This window comes from Podarcis gaigeae, assembly GCF_964106915.1.
Source record: "Podarcis gaigeae genome assembly, chromosome: 11".
Classification (NCBI taxonomy): Eukaryota; Metazoa; Chordata; class Lepidosauria; order Squamata; family Lacertidae; genus Podarcis; species Podarcis gaigeae.
Window position 1 is genome coordinate 50,300,538 of NC_139687.1, and position 15,877 is coordinate 50,316,414.

Here is a 15,877-nt window from a genome sequence, read left to right on the forward strand (position 1 = left end):
CATTAAGCAAAATTATGTGCAGATTGCCAGAGGAGGGGGTCAGGCTGTGCCCTGACCAAAGGCCTGGTGGAACAGCTCTGTCTTGCAGGCCCTGCGGAAAGATGTCAGGTCCCACAGGGCCCTAGTCTCATTATTATTATTATTATTATTATTATTATTATTATTATTATTATCTGATGGGAGGGCATTCCACAGGGTGGGCGCCACTACCGAGAAGGCCCTCTGCCTGGTTCCCTATAACCTCACTTCTCGCAGTGAAGGAACCGCCAGAAGACCCTAGCATTAGCCCACCTGCTCATAAATATATTTCTATTTTGTGATCAATATTCCATATTATAAGAACTGCCCTGCTTGGTCTCACCCGAAGGCTGTTCTTATGACAAGGGACAGAGAACTGTTTACTAGCCTGACACACAAACATCTCATCCCGTTCCTTTTAGGGGAGGACTAAGCTGAGTGGCAGAGGATGTGTTCTGCATGCAAAAGGTCCCAGGTTGAGCCACCAGCATCTCCAGTGGGAGACTGGGAAAGATCCCAGTCTGAAATCCTGGAAAGCTGAAGCCAGCCAGAGTATGTGTACTGAACTAGATGGTTTGATTAAAAAGGGAAATACAGAATTTTAGAGCTGAAGGGATCTCAAAGTTCACCTTAGCCTCACTATGAATCCAGAAGAAGAAGAAGAAGAAGAAGAAGAAGAAGAAGAAGAAGAAGAAGAAGAAGAAGAAGAAGAATAGTAGTAGTAGTAGTAGTTTGGATTTGATATCCCGCTTTATCACTACCTGAAGGAGTCTCAAAGTGGCTAACATTCTCCTTTCCCTTCCTCCCCCACAACAAACATTCTGTGAGGTGAGTGGGGCTGAGAGACTTCAGAGAAGTGTGACTGGCCCAAGGTCACAAAGACATTGGTGTCTGTTTTTTCTCTTGCATGTCCTAGAACAGGCCTACATGGAACCTTTACTACATAGGTGGCTAACATGCTGCCTTCCAGTTGTTGTAGGATTTCAACTCCCATCACGCCCTGCCAATTTGACGAAGGATGATGGGATTGTAATCCAACAACATCTGGAGGACCACAAGTTGCCCATCTCCTAAAAGCACTTGAGCAAACCATCACATCTTCAGCTAGAAAAAGCCCTGGCAGAACAGAAGCAAGGAATTCAATGCAGAAAAGCCTCTCTCAACCTCTTATACTTCAGAATACAATGGAAAGCTGGCTAAATGAACAGCTGGAGCAACAGCAGAAGGATTCGGCTAATTCAGAGTCAATAAATTCAAGAAGCATGCTGGTTTATCATCAGATTACAGGACACCCACTGGATTTTGCTTCAGGCAATCCAAGGTGGAATTAAGACGTTGCATGAGCAAAAACACAGGGCCGTTGCCTAAAAACCAGCCATGTGTCAAAAGACATTTTAGGGGCAAATACAATTTACAGCACATCTTATTACTAAGGCTGTGGAGCAGGCTGGGGCAGGAGATAGGGGAAGCTGCACTAGAGTCTAGACCAGGGGTTGGCAACCTAAGGCTCATGGACCCCCGCTGCCCGCTTGGGGACGCCCACCACCTGCTAAACCAACATGGAGCAGAGCGGGGACCACCTTCCACAACGCTGGCCGGCTTCCCATTGGCTGCAGGAAGGTCCTGCAGCCAATGGGAAGCTGCGCACGCCTCCTCCACGCCGGAAATAGTGTTTGTGTGCACTCCAGCACATGGCAGCATTTACAGGACTGTGAACCAGCCCAAGCCACAAAAACTTTGCCGACCCCTGGTCTAGACATAATGCGGGAAGGCAAAGAGATGCTGTTTTGCAAGTCGGTGCCTATTTTCTTGCGACATTTTCTCCTGCCTTCAGAACTAACCAGGATCGCACATGCAACGAACCTCTTCGCAAAACACGCACAGATAGATTTCCTCCCATCTCCATCACAGTTCTGTGAATGCTTTCCCCCCCTCTGCCTCATGCATAAAAAATATTTTGCATTTTTTAATTTTTTAAAAAATCATCTTATTCTGGGAATTATGAACTAAGCAGCCCTCTGCATTCCACCCACACAAACACACACATTGTTCAATCTGGTTAGAACAAAATGGCGCAGCTGCTGTTTGATTGCAATGAACATTCACCCCATTCACTGAAATATGCATCGTGAATGCTTCAGTCGCTGAAGTTTACCCTCTCGGGGTGCTACATCATGCCTACTTTTGTGCTGGCGAGACAAGAGAATTTTCAGAAGATTAGCTCATAGCTATCAAGACGAGGAGCATCAGTGCTCAGTACCTATTGGTCATATTTGCACTCTGCCTTTCCTATAAGGCAGGGGTAGCCAACCTGTGGCCCTTCAGATTTTGCTGGACTACAGCTCCCATGATCCTCCAGCCCCATCTGCCCCAGCCAGCATCACCAGTGCTCTGGGATGATGGGAGTTGTAGTCCAGCAACACGTGCAGGGCCATGGGTTCCTCACCCCTGGTGCAAGCTGACTCGCTATAAGACAGCTTCCTATGGCCCTAGCAAGGCTGTGAAGCAGCTTGGGCTCTGAGTGACAGGCTCAAGGTCGGCCAGTGAGCTCCAGGAGAGGCAGAAATCTGAGCCAAGGCAAAGCTCTGCATGCTACACCACCCAGCTCACACCATATTGTTTTATGTCATTGGAGGGAGAAGAACCCTAGCCTTGTTCTCTCTTGGGAGAGTGGTTTGTTGTTTTTTAAGTACATTCATACCTTGGATCCCGAACGCCTTGCAAGTTGAACGTTTTGGCTCCCGAACGCCGCAAACCCGGACGTGAGTGTTCTGGTTTGCGAAACTTCTTTGTAACCCGAACGTCCAACGTGGGTTCCAATCAGAAGCTGCGCCTTGGTTTCTGAATGTTTTGGAAATCGAACGGACTTCCAGAACGGATTCCATTCAACTTCCGAGGTACCACTGTAATTGCCTTTTTCTTGGGCTCAATGATCACCGCAGATGGTGACAGCAGCCACGAAATTAAAAGATGCCTGCTTCTTGGGAGAAAAGCAATGACAAACCTAGACAGCATCTTAAAAAGTAGAGACATCACCTTGCCAACAAAGGTCTGTATAGTTAAAGCTATGGTTTTCCCAGTAGTTATGTATGGAAGTGAGAGCTGGACCATCAAGAAGGCCGATCGCCGAAGAATGGATGCTTTTGAATTATGGTGCTGGAAGAGACTCTTGAGAGTCCCATGGACTGCAAGAAGATCAAACCTCTCCATTCTGAAGGAAATCAGCCCTGAGTGCTCACTGGAAGGACAGATCGTGAAGCTGAGGCTCCAATACTTTGGCCACCTCATGAGAAGAGAAGACTCCCTGGAAAAGACCCTGATGTTGGGAAAGATGGAGGGCAGAAGGAGAAGGGGACGACAGAGGACGAGATGGTTGGGCAGTGTTCTTGAAGCTACCAGCATGAGTTTGACCAAACTGTGGCAGGCAGTGGAAGACAGGAGTGCCTGGCGTGCTCTGGTCCATGGGGTCACGAAGAGTCGGACAAGACTAAACAACAACAACAACAGTTCCCACTGATTTGACTGCCAAAGGATGAGCCCTGTTCACTGCAGAGAATTCTGGGGCATCTTCTCCAAGACTTCTAGAACTTGATTAACTATAGACCCCGTAGAAAACTCAAAGAGAAATTTAATCAACAACAACATTTCCTACCATCTCTACATCTTTCAGAAGCAGTGGGCAAGCTGTCCTTCAAGAGGTTGGCCCACAGTTACTGATCTTCAAATTGTGGAACCCCAGTGAGAGCCCCAGGGTTTTCCACAACAGTTTGAAAGCCACTAATTTATTTTTATTTTTTAAGTTGACAAAGTAACGGTTATTAGCAATCACCACCAACCCACCCCTCCCCTCCCTGTAAATTATCTCCTCAGAAAAGCAGTCACCTCCACTCCCGATTTATACTCCAGACAGACTTTCTGGTTAATGTTTTTCCATTTGCAGTTTTCACCCTTGTTCCTAAAAGCGATAAATTCCCAGGAGAAAATTCTGCTGTAGAAGACTCAGAGTCTTAATTGCCTTCAAGGTGCCACAGGACTCTTGGCTGTGTCTCCCAAGGGCAGCCAACACCTCTCTTGTACCGACTTACTCCAAGCAAAGGGCTGATAAGACATGTTTCCTTTTGCACTGAGCATGAATTTGACTTCTGGCAAACATCCCTGAATATAAATACATCCTATTCTCTCACCAGAAAAAGCCCAAAAACATACTGGGGGAAGGGAGGGAGACACAGAGAAGCCTGCATTCCATCATAGCAATCCCATAAACCACCTTTGGTGCAACCAATTGTCTCTGAGCTCACAATACTTTCAGCCTCTCGGTTTGAAACAGATGCACTTGGGCAGATAGATGCAGGCTCTGTTTATACCAGCAGCATTCAAACTGTGTCCTCTGGAAGCCTAGTCGCCATTCCTAAGCAAGAAGATCAGCCATGCAGATGAAGGTTCTCAACAGAAATCTCTCTCTCTCTCTCTCTCTCTCTCTCTCACACACACACACACACACACACCCCTGCAGTACACAATTACAAAAGACACATTCTAGGTGTGCTCTCTCAGCCTGCAGACAGCAACAGCAAAGTCCATGAGGTATGCAGCATATGCACTGACCACTGCCCTAGAATGCTATCCCAAATCCTGGACTGCATAAGGATTCAGAAGATGATGTGCAAGGGACAAAATCAATGTAAACAGAGCTGCCTCAACGCAAGGGAGCCTGAAGCCACCAATTTACATAGCCAGTTATCATGGGAGACAAATCCCCGATTCAGACATGAATTTAATTCCGTTAGCATTCCATTCAGGCGTGATGCCAAAGAACGATCACACTTCAGGTAATTTTCAGGAGATCAGTTAAGTGTTTCTGACTTTTATTGGCTTAACGAAAACGAAAAGCCTCCCCACCCCAAAAAAAATAGGCTAATGAAAATATTAAAAAGGAGGAGGAGGAGGTTAGTTATGTGAAAGGATCTGTGTGAAAGCTCCAGTTCTGGGACTGAAAACAATACATTTTGGGGGGTGGGGAGGCAACATTTTCCTGAGCCACGATTCTGCGCATGGATTCAGTCAATGGAACTCTGGTTCTAGTGGAAACCAAATACCGTATTTTTTGCTCTATAAGACTCACTTTCTCCCTCCTAAAAAGTAAGGGGAAATGTGTGTGCGTCTTATGGAGCGAATGCAGGCTGCACAGCTATCGCTGAAGCCAGAACAGGAAGAGGGATTGCTGCTTTCACTGCGCAGCGATCCCTCTTGCTGTTCTGGCTTCTGAGATTCAGAATATTTTTTTTCTTGTTTTCCTCCTCCAAAAACAGGGTGCGTCTTGTGGTCTGGTGCATCTTATAGAGCGAAAAACACGGTGGATCCCTCCAAGCCTCAGGTCTCCCAACCCTGGTTCTATATAGCAGCTTTTGCCAACCTGATGTACATCAGAAGTTTTGGACCACAACTCCCATCAACCTCAGTCACCACACACATACCCTCTATACTGACTAACTCACTCCCGGCATATACGCTTCTGCAAGGCTGAAACGGGGTTAGTCGAGGCTTACTGTTTACAGCAGATGCACCGCATTACACCGGTTCTTTTGTCAAGAACCATTGATTTTGCCCAGCTTTCCTGACAGCTTCAGAATTTCAACCTCTGATGTACCCACTAATGATATAGAACCCCACAGAAACTCTGAAGGATGTACCTGAGTCTCAGTCCCTTACATAAGGATTACAGTCGCCAAAACAGAACGACTAGTTGCCATTTGGGGTCCAGATGGCTCGAAAGTCGTATTTTTTAAATACGGCTTTTCGGGTCCTGAAATTCATTCCGATTGCACAGATAAAGTACAACAGATAGAATTCCACAGGATGTGTTGCTAGTATATGGAAAGCTGTCAAGAACCGAGGATTTCCAGGCATGGACCTCCAGACGCCATCCTGGAGCCTGGGCATCTTCAAAATGTTCCTAGCACCTGGCAAAATTTGAATGATGGCGACTGGTATTCAGAAGAAATACCAGCCTCTGTCTATGCATCATGGCTAGTAGCCTTATCTCCCATGAATTTGTTCAATCTTCTTTTAAAGCCATCTAAGTTGGAAACCCCAGGGAGGCAGATTTGGCTTGGGGGCTTCCAGCTGCCGACCTCCATCTAAAAAAGGCATCCAGTGGCTCTAATGCCAGCAATTGTTTAGGACAGGCTTCAGGCTTCCTCTTCAGATCCACGTTCAGGCTTCCTCTTCAGATCCACGGAGTCTTAAACTAGACTCTGATCTTGCACAAAAGGTCCATGTACAATTTAATAGCGCTTGAACTTTTATCTGCTGTGATTTTTACTGCCTTGGCCATTACGGCTAATAATATAACACCAGGGAATTTGGATGTGGAATTGCGTTGGCATTATCTGCAGAGCAGCAACACCCAAAAGGCTCCTGCAAGATTATACGTTAGCAGAAGCAATCTTTGCCCTCCAGATTGGGCACATAAAAAGCTGATTAGATAACTTTTTTTTAAGGGCCAAGGACTGAGCGCCAAGCACCAACCATTGGAATTTTATATATGCAACAAAATATGCTTGATCACGCTCAGTTTCATGTCCCTCCGCACATGAAACTGAGAAAACATCATGCCCAGCTAAATCTGCAACCACCAGGCACCAACCACTATCAACCTACCTGCACTTTGAGGCCACCATCGAAATCCCTACGCACATGTCTACCAGCAAAAACACTAAGAGCCAGATTGGCATAGGATTTGGAGCATCAGACTAGGACCTGGGTTCAAATCCCCATTGATTACAATGGGACACCATCCCAGTGTCTTTTCTATCCAGTATCTACATTCTTCATGGGCCTCCTCCATGAGAGGTCTTGCGGATAGCAACACATACGGGCCTTATCTGTGGTGGCTCCCCGTTTGTGGAATGCTCTCCCAAGGGAGGTTTGGCTGGCACCGTCATTACATATCTTTAGGCACCAGGAGAAAATGTTCCTCAAGACCCTGAACCCTATCTTGGCTGGGGAGGGCGGGGTATAAATAAAAAATTACTATTATTATTATTATTATTCGACTAGCTGTTTGGCTGATTAACTTTCTATGGCATTTTAAATGTATTGGGGTTGCTGGTATGTTTTGCTTTTGTTTTATTATGTATTATGTGTTTCCATTTTCTATTTTTATGCTGTGAGCCAGCCTAGCATCTTCTGCTACAGGGCACTATACAAATTTAATTAATAATTATAGTAATAATAATAATAATGCATTCCCATGTGTCTTCCTCTCAAAAACCACCCCAACACCCAAGCAGTACCTGTTCCTATTAATTTTGTTGCCGTGTTAGTTTCACAGTTCTGAGAAGGCAAAGTTGTCACCCAACCCTCTCGCCCTACTGGATTTACGTTTCAGCAAACAAACTGCAGCTTACAAATCCCCCCCCCCCCCAATGATCCTGTGGTCCCTTCCAACCTGAGGGTGTGTAAACATACCTCCACTATCAGCTTTTTAGAATCATAGGATCGTAAGAGTTCGAAGGGACCCTGTGGATCACCTAGTCCAACCCCCTGCAATGCAGGAATCTTTTGCCCAAAATGGGGCTTGAACTCGCAGCCCCTGATATTCAGAGCCTCATGCTCTAGCAAATGAGCTATCCCAGCTTGGCCTGATCATTCTTCTTCTTTTTTTTTCCTTTTCAAAATACACCCACGCTTTCCTACCGCACATCTGGAAATGCACATTGCCCGGGAGATGGGAGATGTGCAGATGTGAGCAGCTTCTGCCTTCACCTACACAGACTGGAAAGGGAGCAACGAGAAGAGGTGGGAAAAGAAGTAATCAAAGCGATCACAATATTGCTCCCTATTGATTGGTAAGGGGGAGGAGCTAGGAAACCAGCGCCAAGTCTTCTGCATGTACACACACACACACAAGCACTCCTGTTTCCTTGGCTCACGAGTCTTGCCTGCCATTCCTCTGTTCCCAGTCTCTGTTCCAGCCCCGAATTCGCTCCCTCCATGGCATGTCACTCACTGGTGTGGTGATTTAATAAGCTTGCATTGGGTCCTCACTGCCACCAAACAAAGCCCCTTTCCTAGATCTACCCCACAATATATCAATGGTGGTTTTTTTGTTTTAAAGCAAAAGCTTAGACAGTACACTAATGGAAGGACAGAATCATTTATCCCTCCGCTTGCTCATCTCCCAGGTGCGCATGGGCATCCAAATCCACACAACCATCGCAAAACACGGGTTGTGGCACATCTGGGTGGCAACACTTGCTTCGCCAACCAAAAAGCGCTCTATAAATGCCCATGTCAACAATACCTGCTGCGGAAGACTAAATGGGTCGACCGGGAAGCATTTCTGTGCAATTGCTGGTACAAGCCATTCTTCCTGGGAAAGCCCATATACTTAGTTCACATGCACACACGCGCACACACACATGTCCATCGTTTCTTTCATATGATTCATTAAGTACACCAGGTTCCTTAGAGGAAGAGACTTCCTGGAAAAGTGGAGATTTAAACTATAAGGGACATTTCTCTCTCCGATTTGCACACGTGCTGTAGGAAGCACACAGCCTCGCGGCTCATCTCAAGGGAAACAATGGAAAATATGCTGCTCCTCTCCCACCTCGCGATTCATCTACCTGTGCAGTCATAAAGAGGCCGCTCACCTGGCTCGCCACCCGCCCCTTTCCTTCCCAGCTTTCACTCCAAAGCCCCTGGCTTTGCTAGGAAGCAGAACCTGTTATTGACAAAGGACCATCCAGCAAGCCCCGTTCTAACTCTGCATTTCGCGTTTTATTTATTTATTTTGCACTTTTGATTTGGGAGGGCCGGCTTCATTCAGAGTGGGGGGCGGGGAGTGCAGAGCTCGTCGGAGGGAAACCCCCACGGGACCTCCTGTCCCTCCCACCCCCCCCCCCCCACTCCTGGCTTTGCATTTCCACACCGCTCCCAACCGGAGGAACTGGAGCTCAAAGACTTTCACTCCCAGCAGCTTTGTTGGCAAGATACCACCCTGATCCCCCAATCGAGATGATGCGATAACAAGCTTTCGTTCAAGTCCCAATATCTCTTTGCAGAAAGGGAAATACGCATTTCTCTTTCTCCCCCCCCCCCCCCGTCTACAGTGCCCATACAATGCTTTTTTTGCAAGGCAACCTCTGCCCATGCAATGCTCTGGTGTGGTTTTTTTTGCAAGGCAACCTCAGCTACAGAAAATCCTTCGTTGCCCCCTTTCCTCTCCTGCCCCCCACCCTGGTTTCCTCCCCCTCTTCTCTCCACCCAATTTGCAAAAAAAGAGAGAGAAAGGGCGGGGGTGGGGGGAAGGGACGACTTCCCTGTTTTGCAAACCGGAATGCAAAGCGGGCAGGGACAAAGAGTGCTGGGGAGACGCTCCAAAACATGACACGCACATCACATATATATACACACACACACACACACCCCGGAAACACGCGTGCATCGCTCAGCCCCGCTCTCTCTCTCTCCCTCTCTCCCGGCGCCCGGCTTACCTCTTCTTCCGAAAGTCCATAGATCGGCTCCACCAACCCAGTCGCCATGGATCCGGAGGGCTGCGGAGGAGGGGGCCCCTCGGGCAGCGAGGCGAAAGCCGGCCAAGGAAAGGAAAGCAGCGGCGGAGCGGGTGTCCCTTGCAAGGCAAGCGATTCACCACCAAGCCCGACAAGAGGAGCAGCAGCCGCGGAGCTTTCTCTCTCCCAGCAAGAGTCAGGCGGCCAGATCCAGGTGGGGCGGGGGCTGGGGAAAGTGCGGCTTTCCTTTTCCCGGCCACCCACAAGAGAGGGAAGGAGGACGTGGGAGCGCGGGGTGCAAATATGCAGCTGTTTCTCCTCTTCTACCCGAGCTGCGGGAGTGGTGGGAGGAAGCGTCGGAACCAGCGGGGACTCGAACCCGCGACCTGAAGGTTCCCCTCCTTCCTGCTTCTGCGCCCGGGCTTGGAACGGTTCTATTGCAGCCGCTGGCGAGCCGCGCGCAATCAAGAGCGGGAAAAAAAACCCTTTCCTTGAGCTCCGGAGCTAAGAGAAAGCAGGGGGCGGAGCTCCCAAGCAAGTCGCGGAGGGGGGGCGGGCAGAGAGCCCCGCCCAGGCCAATCGAAAGCGCTATCAATAATGAGAGGCGGAGCTTGGAGGAACCAGTGGGGTAGGTTGCCTCGTTTCCCACCCCCAACTACTGTACATACAGCTCTCTCTTTTGGATTTCTTCTGTTTTTCCCTTCTGGAGAGTTTGGGCTCGCGACTGTTCAAAGGAAGGAAAAGGTGTCAAGGGATGGAATGCAAAGCTCTGGGATGCGGGGGAGGGGAAGGTGCGGGGTTTGCAGATCGGAAGGCGTGGGATACATTTCCAAATTTTGCACTTTTGGTAAGATTGTTGCCCGGATACTATACTATACTATCTATCTAGAAATTATTAGATTTTTAAAATTAGATTTTCCACAATGATAACAAAAACCACAAAGCAGAATGATACACAAAAACAGAAAAATATAAAGAAAAATACATCAATGAACGGGAAAAAAGAAAGAACAATAAACAAATAAACAATAACAACAATCTTAATTCTTTACAAACCCAACCTTTTAAACATCTTTGTTGACTTCCTCTAGTCCCTCCCTTCTGAGTTTCCTTGTAGTTGAAGGTAACAGCTTTCCAGTATCCTTATTAAACTAAAACAATTTCCAATGATAGTCCATCTTATTCACATTTCTTAATATTCTAAATCCCATTTATTTCATTGTAACTTAGTTTAATCCTAGGCCTATTTGTTCCCGGATACAAAATAAATGTGCATCTGAGAAACATGGTTAGGCTCCCCTCCTGTAAACGGGCGTCGTGCGGGCGTCTTGCTTTGTTCTTAAGTAGAAGCAGCAATTGCTGTTTCATTATTTTTTTTATTGTTGCGTGTCCTTTATTTACACGAGCACACGGTTTCTCATTCCAACACGCGCGCGCCCTCGGTACACATACAGCGCACGTTCGGCTTCCATAGGCGGACTCCAGAGGAGAAGGCGCCTCCCAATGGCCACGATGTGGAATTGCAAGCTCTAGCTCCGGAAAGGTGAAATTCTCTCATTTTTTCTAAAGGAAAATTAATGCAAAACCAGATAGGTGTAATAATGATTATAAAAAAAGCAAGTAATTTGGGCTGATCTAGGAGGGCTCTCTTTTGTTTTTAAGCTTTGGGCTCTGTGAGGCTGTGTTTACACGGCATTTTTATCAGGTCGGCAAATCTCTTCGGTTCGGTTTAAAACACCTTGTTCCTCCTGTGCTCCGATGATGAGTTAGAAACAAAGAAGGATGGTGTTTGAACGACAAACAAGTTCCGCTGCCGTGTGTTTGTTTTTCAGTCTGTTAAAACACTTTTATTCACAATATTCATTGGGCCAACAAAACCTTTATTTTGGACACACGCTCGCATTGCGGTGTACACTGCAAACACCTTCACTGATCACTAACTTTCAGAAATCTCATTGTCATGCTTTTGTTGGAGGTTGACTGCACTGAGATTATACGTGGGAAGAAGGAGGGAGCACAATGACATTTATTTCTTTTTTGCGGGAAACTGGATTCCGAAAGCACCAGAGTGCAAAACTGGTGATTCATCCCTATTATAAAAAGCAATTTCCTCACCTTTTCTAAAAACCAGGGATGGGAAGCTTCTGTGTCCTGTTCTCCAAACAAGAATGGAACAGAAGGGTGTTACAAACCCATCCCCCTTTCTAGATATCTTTGTCTGTCTTGAGAGACAATGCAGTGCACCTCCAGGGGTGGTGTCAAACCACTGGAGAATCACAGCTCCTGCTGTGGCTGCAGACTAACCTATAACTACTGCCTCCCACATTGTTTTTGCTGCATTTGCAGGACCAAAGTGACCACTCTGGGGCACAAGCCTAGGCAGTGTGCATGGAGGTCCTGGGATGCCCAACAAGTACCCCCTCTCGGCATCACTGATGTGCTCCAAAGGAAAGCAGGGCAATACGTTTGACACCATCCAACCTGTTGTCTTTGTCCATGGAGTTTGGGGAAAATGGGAAAGGGGTATGAACAAGGCTGTATATTGTCTCCCTGCTTATTTAACTTATATGCAGAATTCATCATGCAAAAGGCTGGGCTGGATGAATCCCAAGCCGGAATCAAGATTGCCGGAAGAAATATCAACAACCTCAGATATGCAGATGACACAACCTTGATGGCAGAAAGTGAGGAGGAATTAAAGAACCTTTTAATGAGGGTAAAAGAGGAGAGAGCAAAATATGGTCTGAAGCTGAACATCAAAAAAACTAAGATCATGGCCACTGGTCCCATCACCTCCTGGCAAATAGAAGGGGAAGAAATGGAGGCAGTGAGAGACTTTACTTTCTTGGGCTCCATGATCACTGCAGATGGTGACAGCAGTCACGAAATTAAAAGACGCCTGCTTCTTGGGAGAAAAGCAATGACAAACCTAGACAGCATCTTAAAAAGCAGAGACATCACCTTGCTGACAAAGGTCCGTATAGTAAAAGCAATGGTTTTCCCAGTAGTGATGTATGGAAGTGAGAGCTGGACCATCAAGAAGGCCGATCGCCGAAGAATTGATGCTTTTGAATTATGGTGTTGGAAGAGACTCTTGAGAGTCCCATGGACCGCAAGAAGATCAAACCTCTCCATTCTGAAGGAAATCAGCCCTGAGAGCTCACTGGAAGGACAGATCCTGAAGCTGAGGCTCCAATACTTTGGCCACCTCATGAGAAGAGAAGACTCCCTGGAAAAGACCCTGATGTTGGGAAAGATGGAGGCCACAAGGAGAAGGGGACGACAGAGGATGAGATGGTTGGACAGTGTTCCAGCATGAGTTTGACCAAACTGCAGGAGGCAGTGGAAGACAGGAGTGCCTGGCGTGCTCTGGTCCAGGGGGTCACGAAGAGTTGGACACGACTAAACAACAACCATCCAACCACCTTAAGGACTCCATTCCAGATTTGTGTAGGGTTTACTCTTTAACCTATTCTTCTCCCAAAGATTGGTGAGCTACAAGCATTTGCCTTACTGTTAGATAACTCACGGTCTTCAATGAGCCTCAGGTCGCTGATGCACTAGGTATGGAGGACCTGCAGTTGGAGTCCAAGTCCCACCAGCCCTAGAGAGCATGGCCAATGACCAGGGATGATGGAAGCTGAGTGGCTGCAGGTTGCCTATCCCAGACATAACATGAGAAGAGCTTTACTGAAAAACATCCCCTTTCCCACAGCATCCAGCACATTGACTCTGAAATATGCAAGCAGAGAGCAAGAGCCATCATCTTCCCCCTAATGAATTTGCATTTCTATTTATAACTGCCATGGGTTAACACTGCAATCCTACACCTGCTAAGCCTCGCTGAACACAATGGAACTTACTTCTGAGTAGACATGCTAAATATTGTGCTTTGAGCTGGCAGCTAAACCTGCCCTTTGTCAACTTGTCTAATCTCTTTTTAAAGCTATTTAAAATAGCCCTAAAGCCCATAAGTTCATTGTGCTTTGTTTCAACAAATGCTTCCTTTTAACTGACTTGTTGACACTAGTTTCTAGTATTCTGAATGAGTGTAAGAGAGAGAGTGCATTTTTCTTCACACTGCATATTTTTGTATATCTATTTCATGTCCCCACTTAGGCTACACTCCTATTATGCACTTACCTGAGAGTAAAGCCCCATTTGACACAGTGGGATTTAACTTCCAAGTAAACACGCCCAAGATAAGAACATAAGAAGAGCCTGTTGGATCAGGCCAATGGTCTGTCTAGTCCGGCATCCTGTTCTCAGACTGGCCAACAAGATGACTATAGGAAACCCTCAAGCACATGAGCACTTTTCCCTCCTGCAGTTCCCAGCAATGGTACTCAGAAGTTACTGTCTGCCACCAAAAGGCATACTTTTCTTCTCCCTTCTTCAATCTCTTCCCCAGCTAAGGATTATGTAACCCAGGTGAAAGGAACATGGGTGGTACCGTGGTCGAAACCACTGAGCCTCTTGGGCTTGCTGATCAGAAGGTTGGTAGTTCGAATCCCTGTGACAGGGTGAGCTCCTGTTGCTCTGTCCCAGCTCCTGCCAAGCTAGCAGTTCGAAAGCACACCAGTGCAAGTAGATAAATAGGTACCACTGTGGTGGGAAGGTAAACAAAGTTTCTGTGCACTCTGGTTTCCATCATGGTGTCCCATTGCACCAGAAGCGGTTTAGTCATGCTGGCTAAATGACCCGGAGGGCTGTCTGTGGACAAACACTGGCTCCCTTGGCCTGAAGGCGAGATGAGCGCCACAACCCCATAGCCACCTTTGACTGGACTTAACCGTCCAGGGGTCCTTTACCTTTACCTTACCTATGTGATCCAGGTAAGAGAAAAGGAACAGACTTCAGTATGAGGCAGATATTCTCGGTGTGTTTCAGTGGCGTAGCAACCCCCACCAGAGCCTGGGACAGAGCTTTTTTAAAGAGATCGCCCAAAGCTGTTGAGCTTTGGTTAGGAGATCCACCAAAAATGTGTCACTCTGCAGCTCCAGTGCCACCCTTCAACCTCCTACCCCCAGCCCCTGCCTTCCTACACTACTGGTGTGTTCACATTCCTGCCTTAGAGTGCAGTGAAGCTGTCTTTCCCAGTGTGTTTTCCAGCTGCTCACATCAGCATGACTTCCTTAGTGTCAGATTTGGTTCTGTTTCTGTTCACACCAGGGACGTTGGCAGGATGGTGCCACAATTTAAGGAGGATACAGAAAAGCTGGAACATGTACGGAGGAGGGCGACCAAGATGAACAAGGGTCTGGAAGGAAACCAAGTGTTATGAGGAATGGTTGAGGGAGCTGAGTATGTTTAGCCTGGCAAAGAAGACACTGAGAGGAGATAGGATAGCTGAGAATGGAGCAAGCTTGTTTTCTCCTAGGACCCGAACCAATGATTTCAAGTTACAAGAAAAGAGATTCGGACTAAACATCAGGAAGACCATTCTGACGTAAGTGCTGCTCAACAGTGCAACAGGAAGTAGTGGACTTCCTTGGAGGTTTTTAAGTAGAGTTTAGATAGCCATCTGTCATGGATGCTTCAGCTGAGATTCCTGCATTTCAGGGGGTTGGACTAGATGACCCTTGGGGTCCCTTCCAACTGTACAGTCCACAGCTTGGCAAAGTTCATGACAATATGAACAGCATTGGAATAAAAAAGAGCAATGGTGTGTTGCCTGCTTGCTTGCTTTTGCTTGTCACCCAAGAGAAATGGAAGCCTGTCAATTGAAAAGCTGAATTTCATAGCTATTGATAGACATGCTTCCATGAATTAGCCTGTTTTTTTTTAATTCTGCGTTTGAAGGGTAAGAATGTGACGATTCACCAGAACATACACACAGAGAGGCTGAAAGAGAGAAGCGCATGATTGCTTCACATATAGACATAGGGAGAAGCAAGGAGGGAGAGACACAGTTTATCTGTTGTCCCGTACCAAATTTCCCAATGGCCTCTGTAACAGGATGGGATAGAATTCCCTGCAGAGAGGTGGAACGTCTCTGACTGATGAATGGGTCTACGATACAAATGCAGAAAAATTAGTTCTCGTGCACACCAGCTGGGTGATTGGCTGGCTGTTGCCTCAGCAGCTCATTCATCACAGAGATCACTGGTTTATTTTCTTGCTGGGACTACATGCATAATTCCTCTTTAGATATTATACTTAGGGTAATGGATGGTGCTGGAGTTAATACAGGCCCGCTGTTGCCTTGTGCGGCGCTGCCGACATCCACGCTGGTGATTGATGGCAGGTCTGCGAGGACCTGGGGTGACTTGCATCCTTTTCTTCACCAGAAGCCCATTAAGTATTCACAGTTCCCAGGCAGAAATCAGATGGGATATAAA

At 47.0% G+C, this 15,877-nt stretch overlaps 1 protein-coding gene across 6 annotated transcripts in view; it reads right to left on the reverse strand.

Moving 5' to 3' along the window:
- Nucleotides 1-10,042, reverse strand: part of NEDD4L (NEDD4 like E3 ubiquitin protein ligase) — a 257,321-nt gene extending 247,279 nt beyond the window's left edge. For all 6 annotated transcript variants that reach the window (XM_083702600.1, XM_083702596.1, XM_083702595.1 and 3 more), the window contains exon 1: nucleotides 9,519-10,042. In XM_083702600.1, the coding sequence (XP_083558726.1) occupies nucleotides 9,519-9,566 (48 nt within the window). In that variant the 5' untranslated portion in view covers nucleotides 9,567-10,042. The remainder of the gene's footprint in view (nucleotides 1-9,518) is intronic.
- Nucleotides 10,043-15,877: the final 5,835 nt, after the last annotated feature.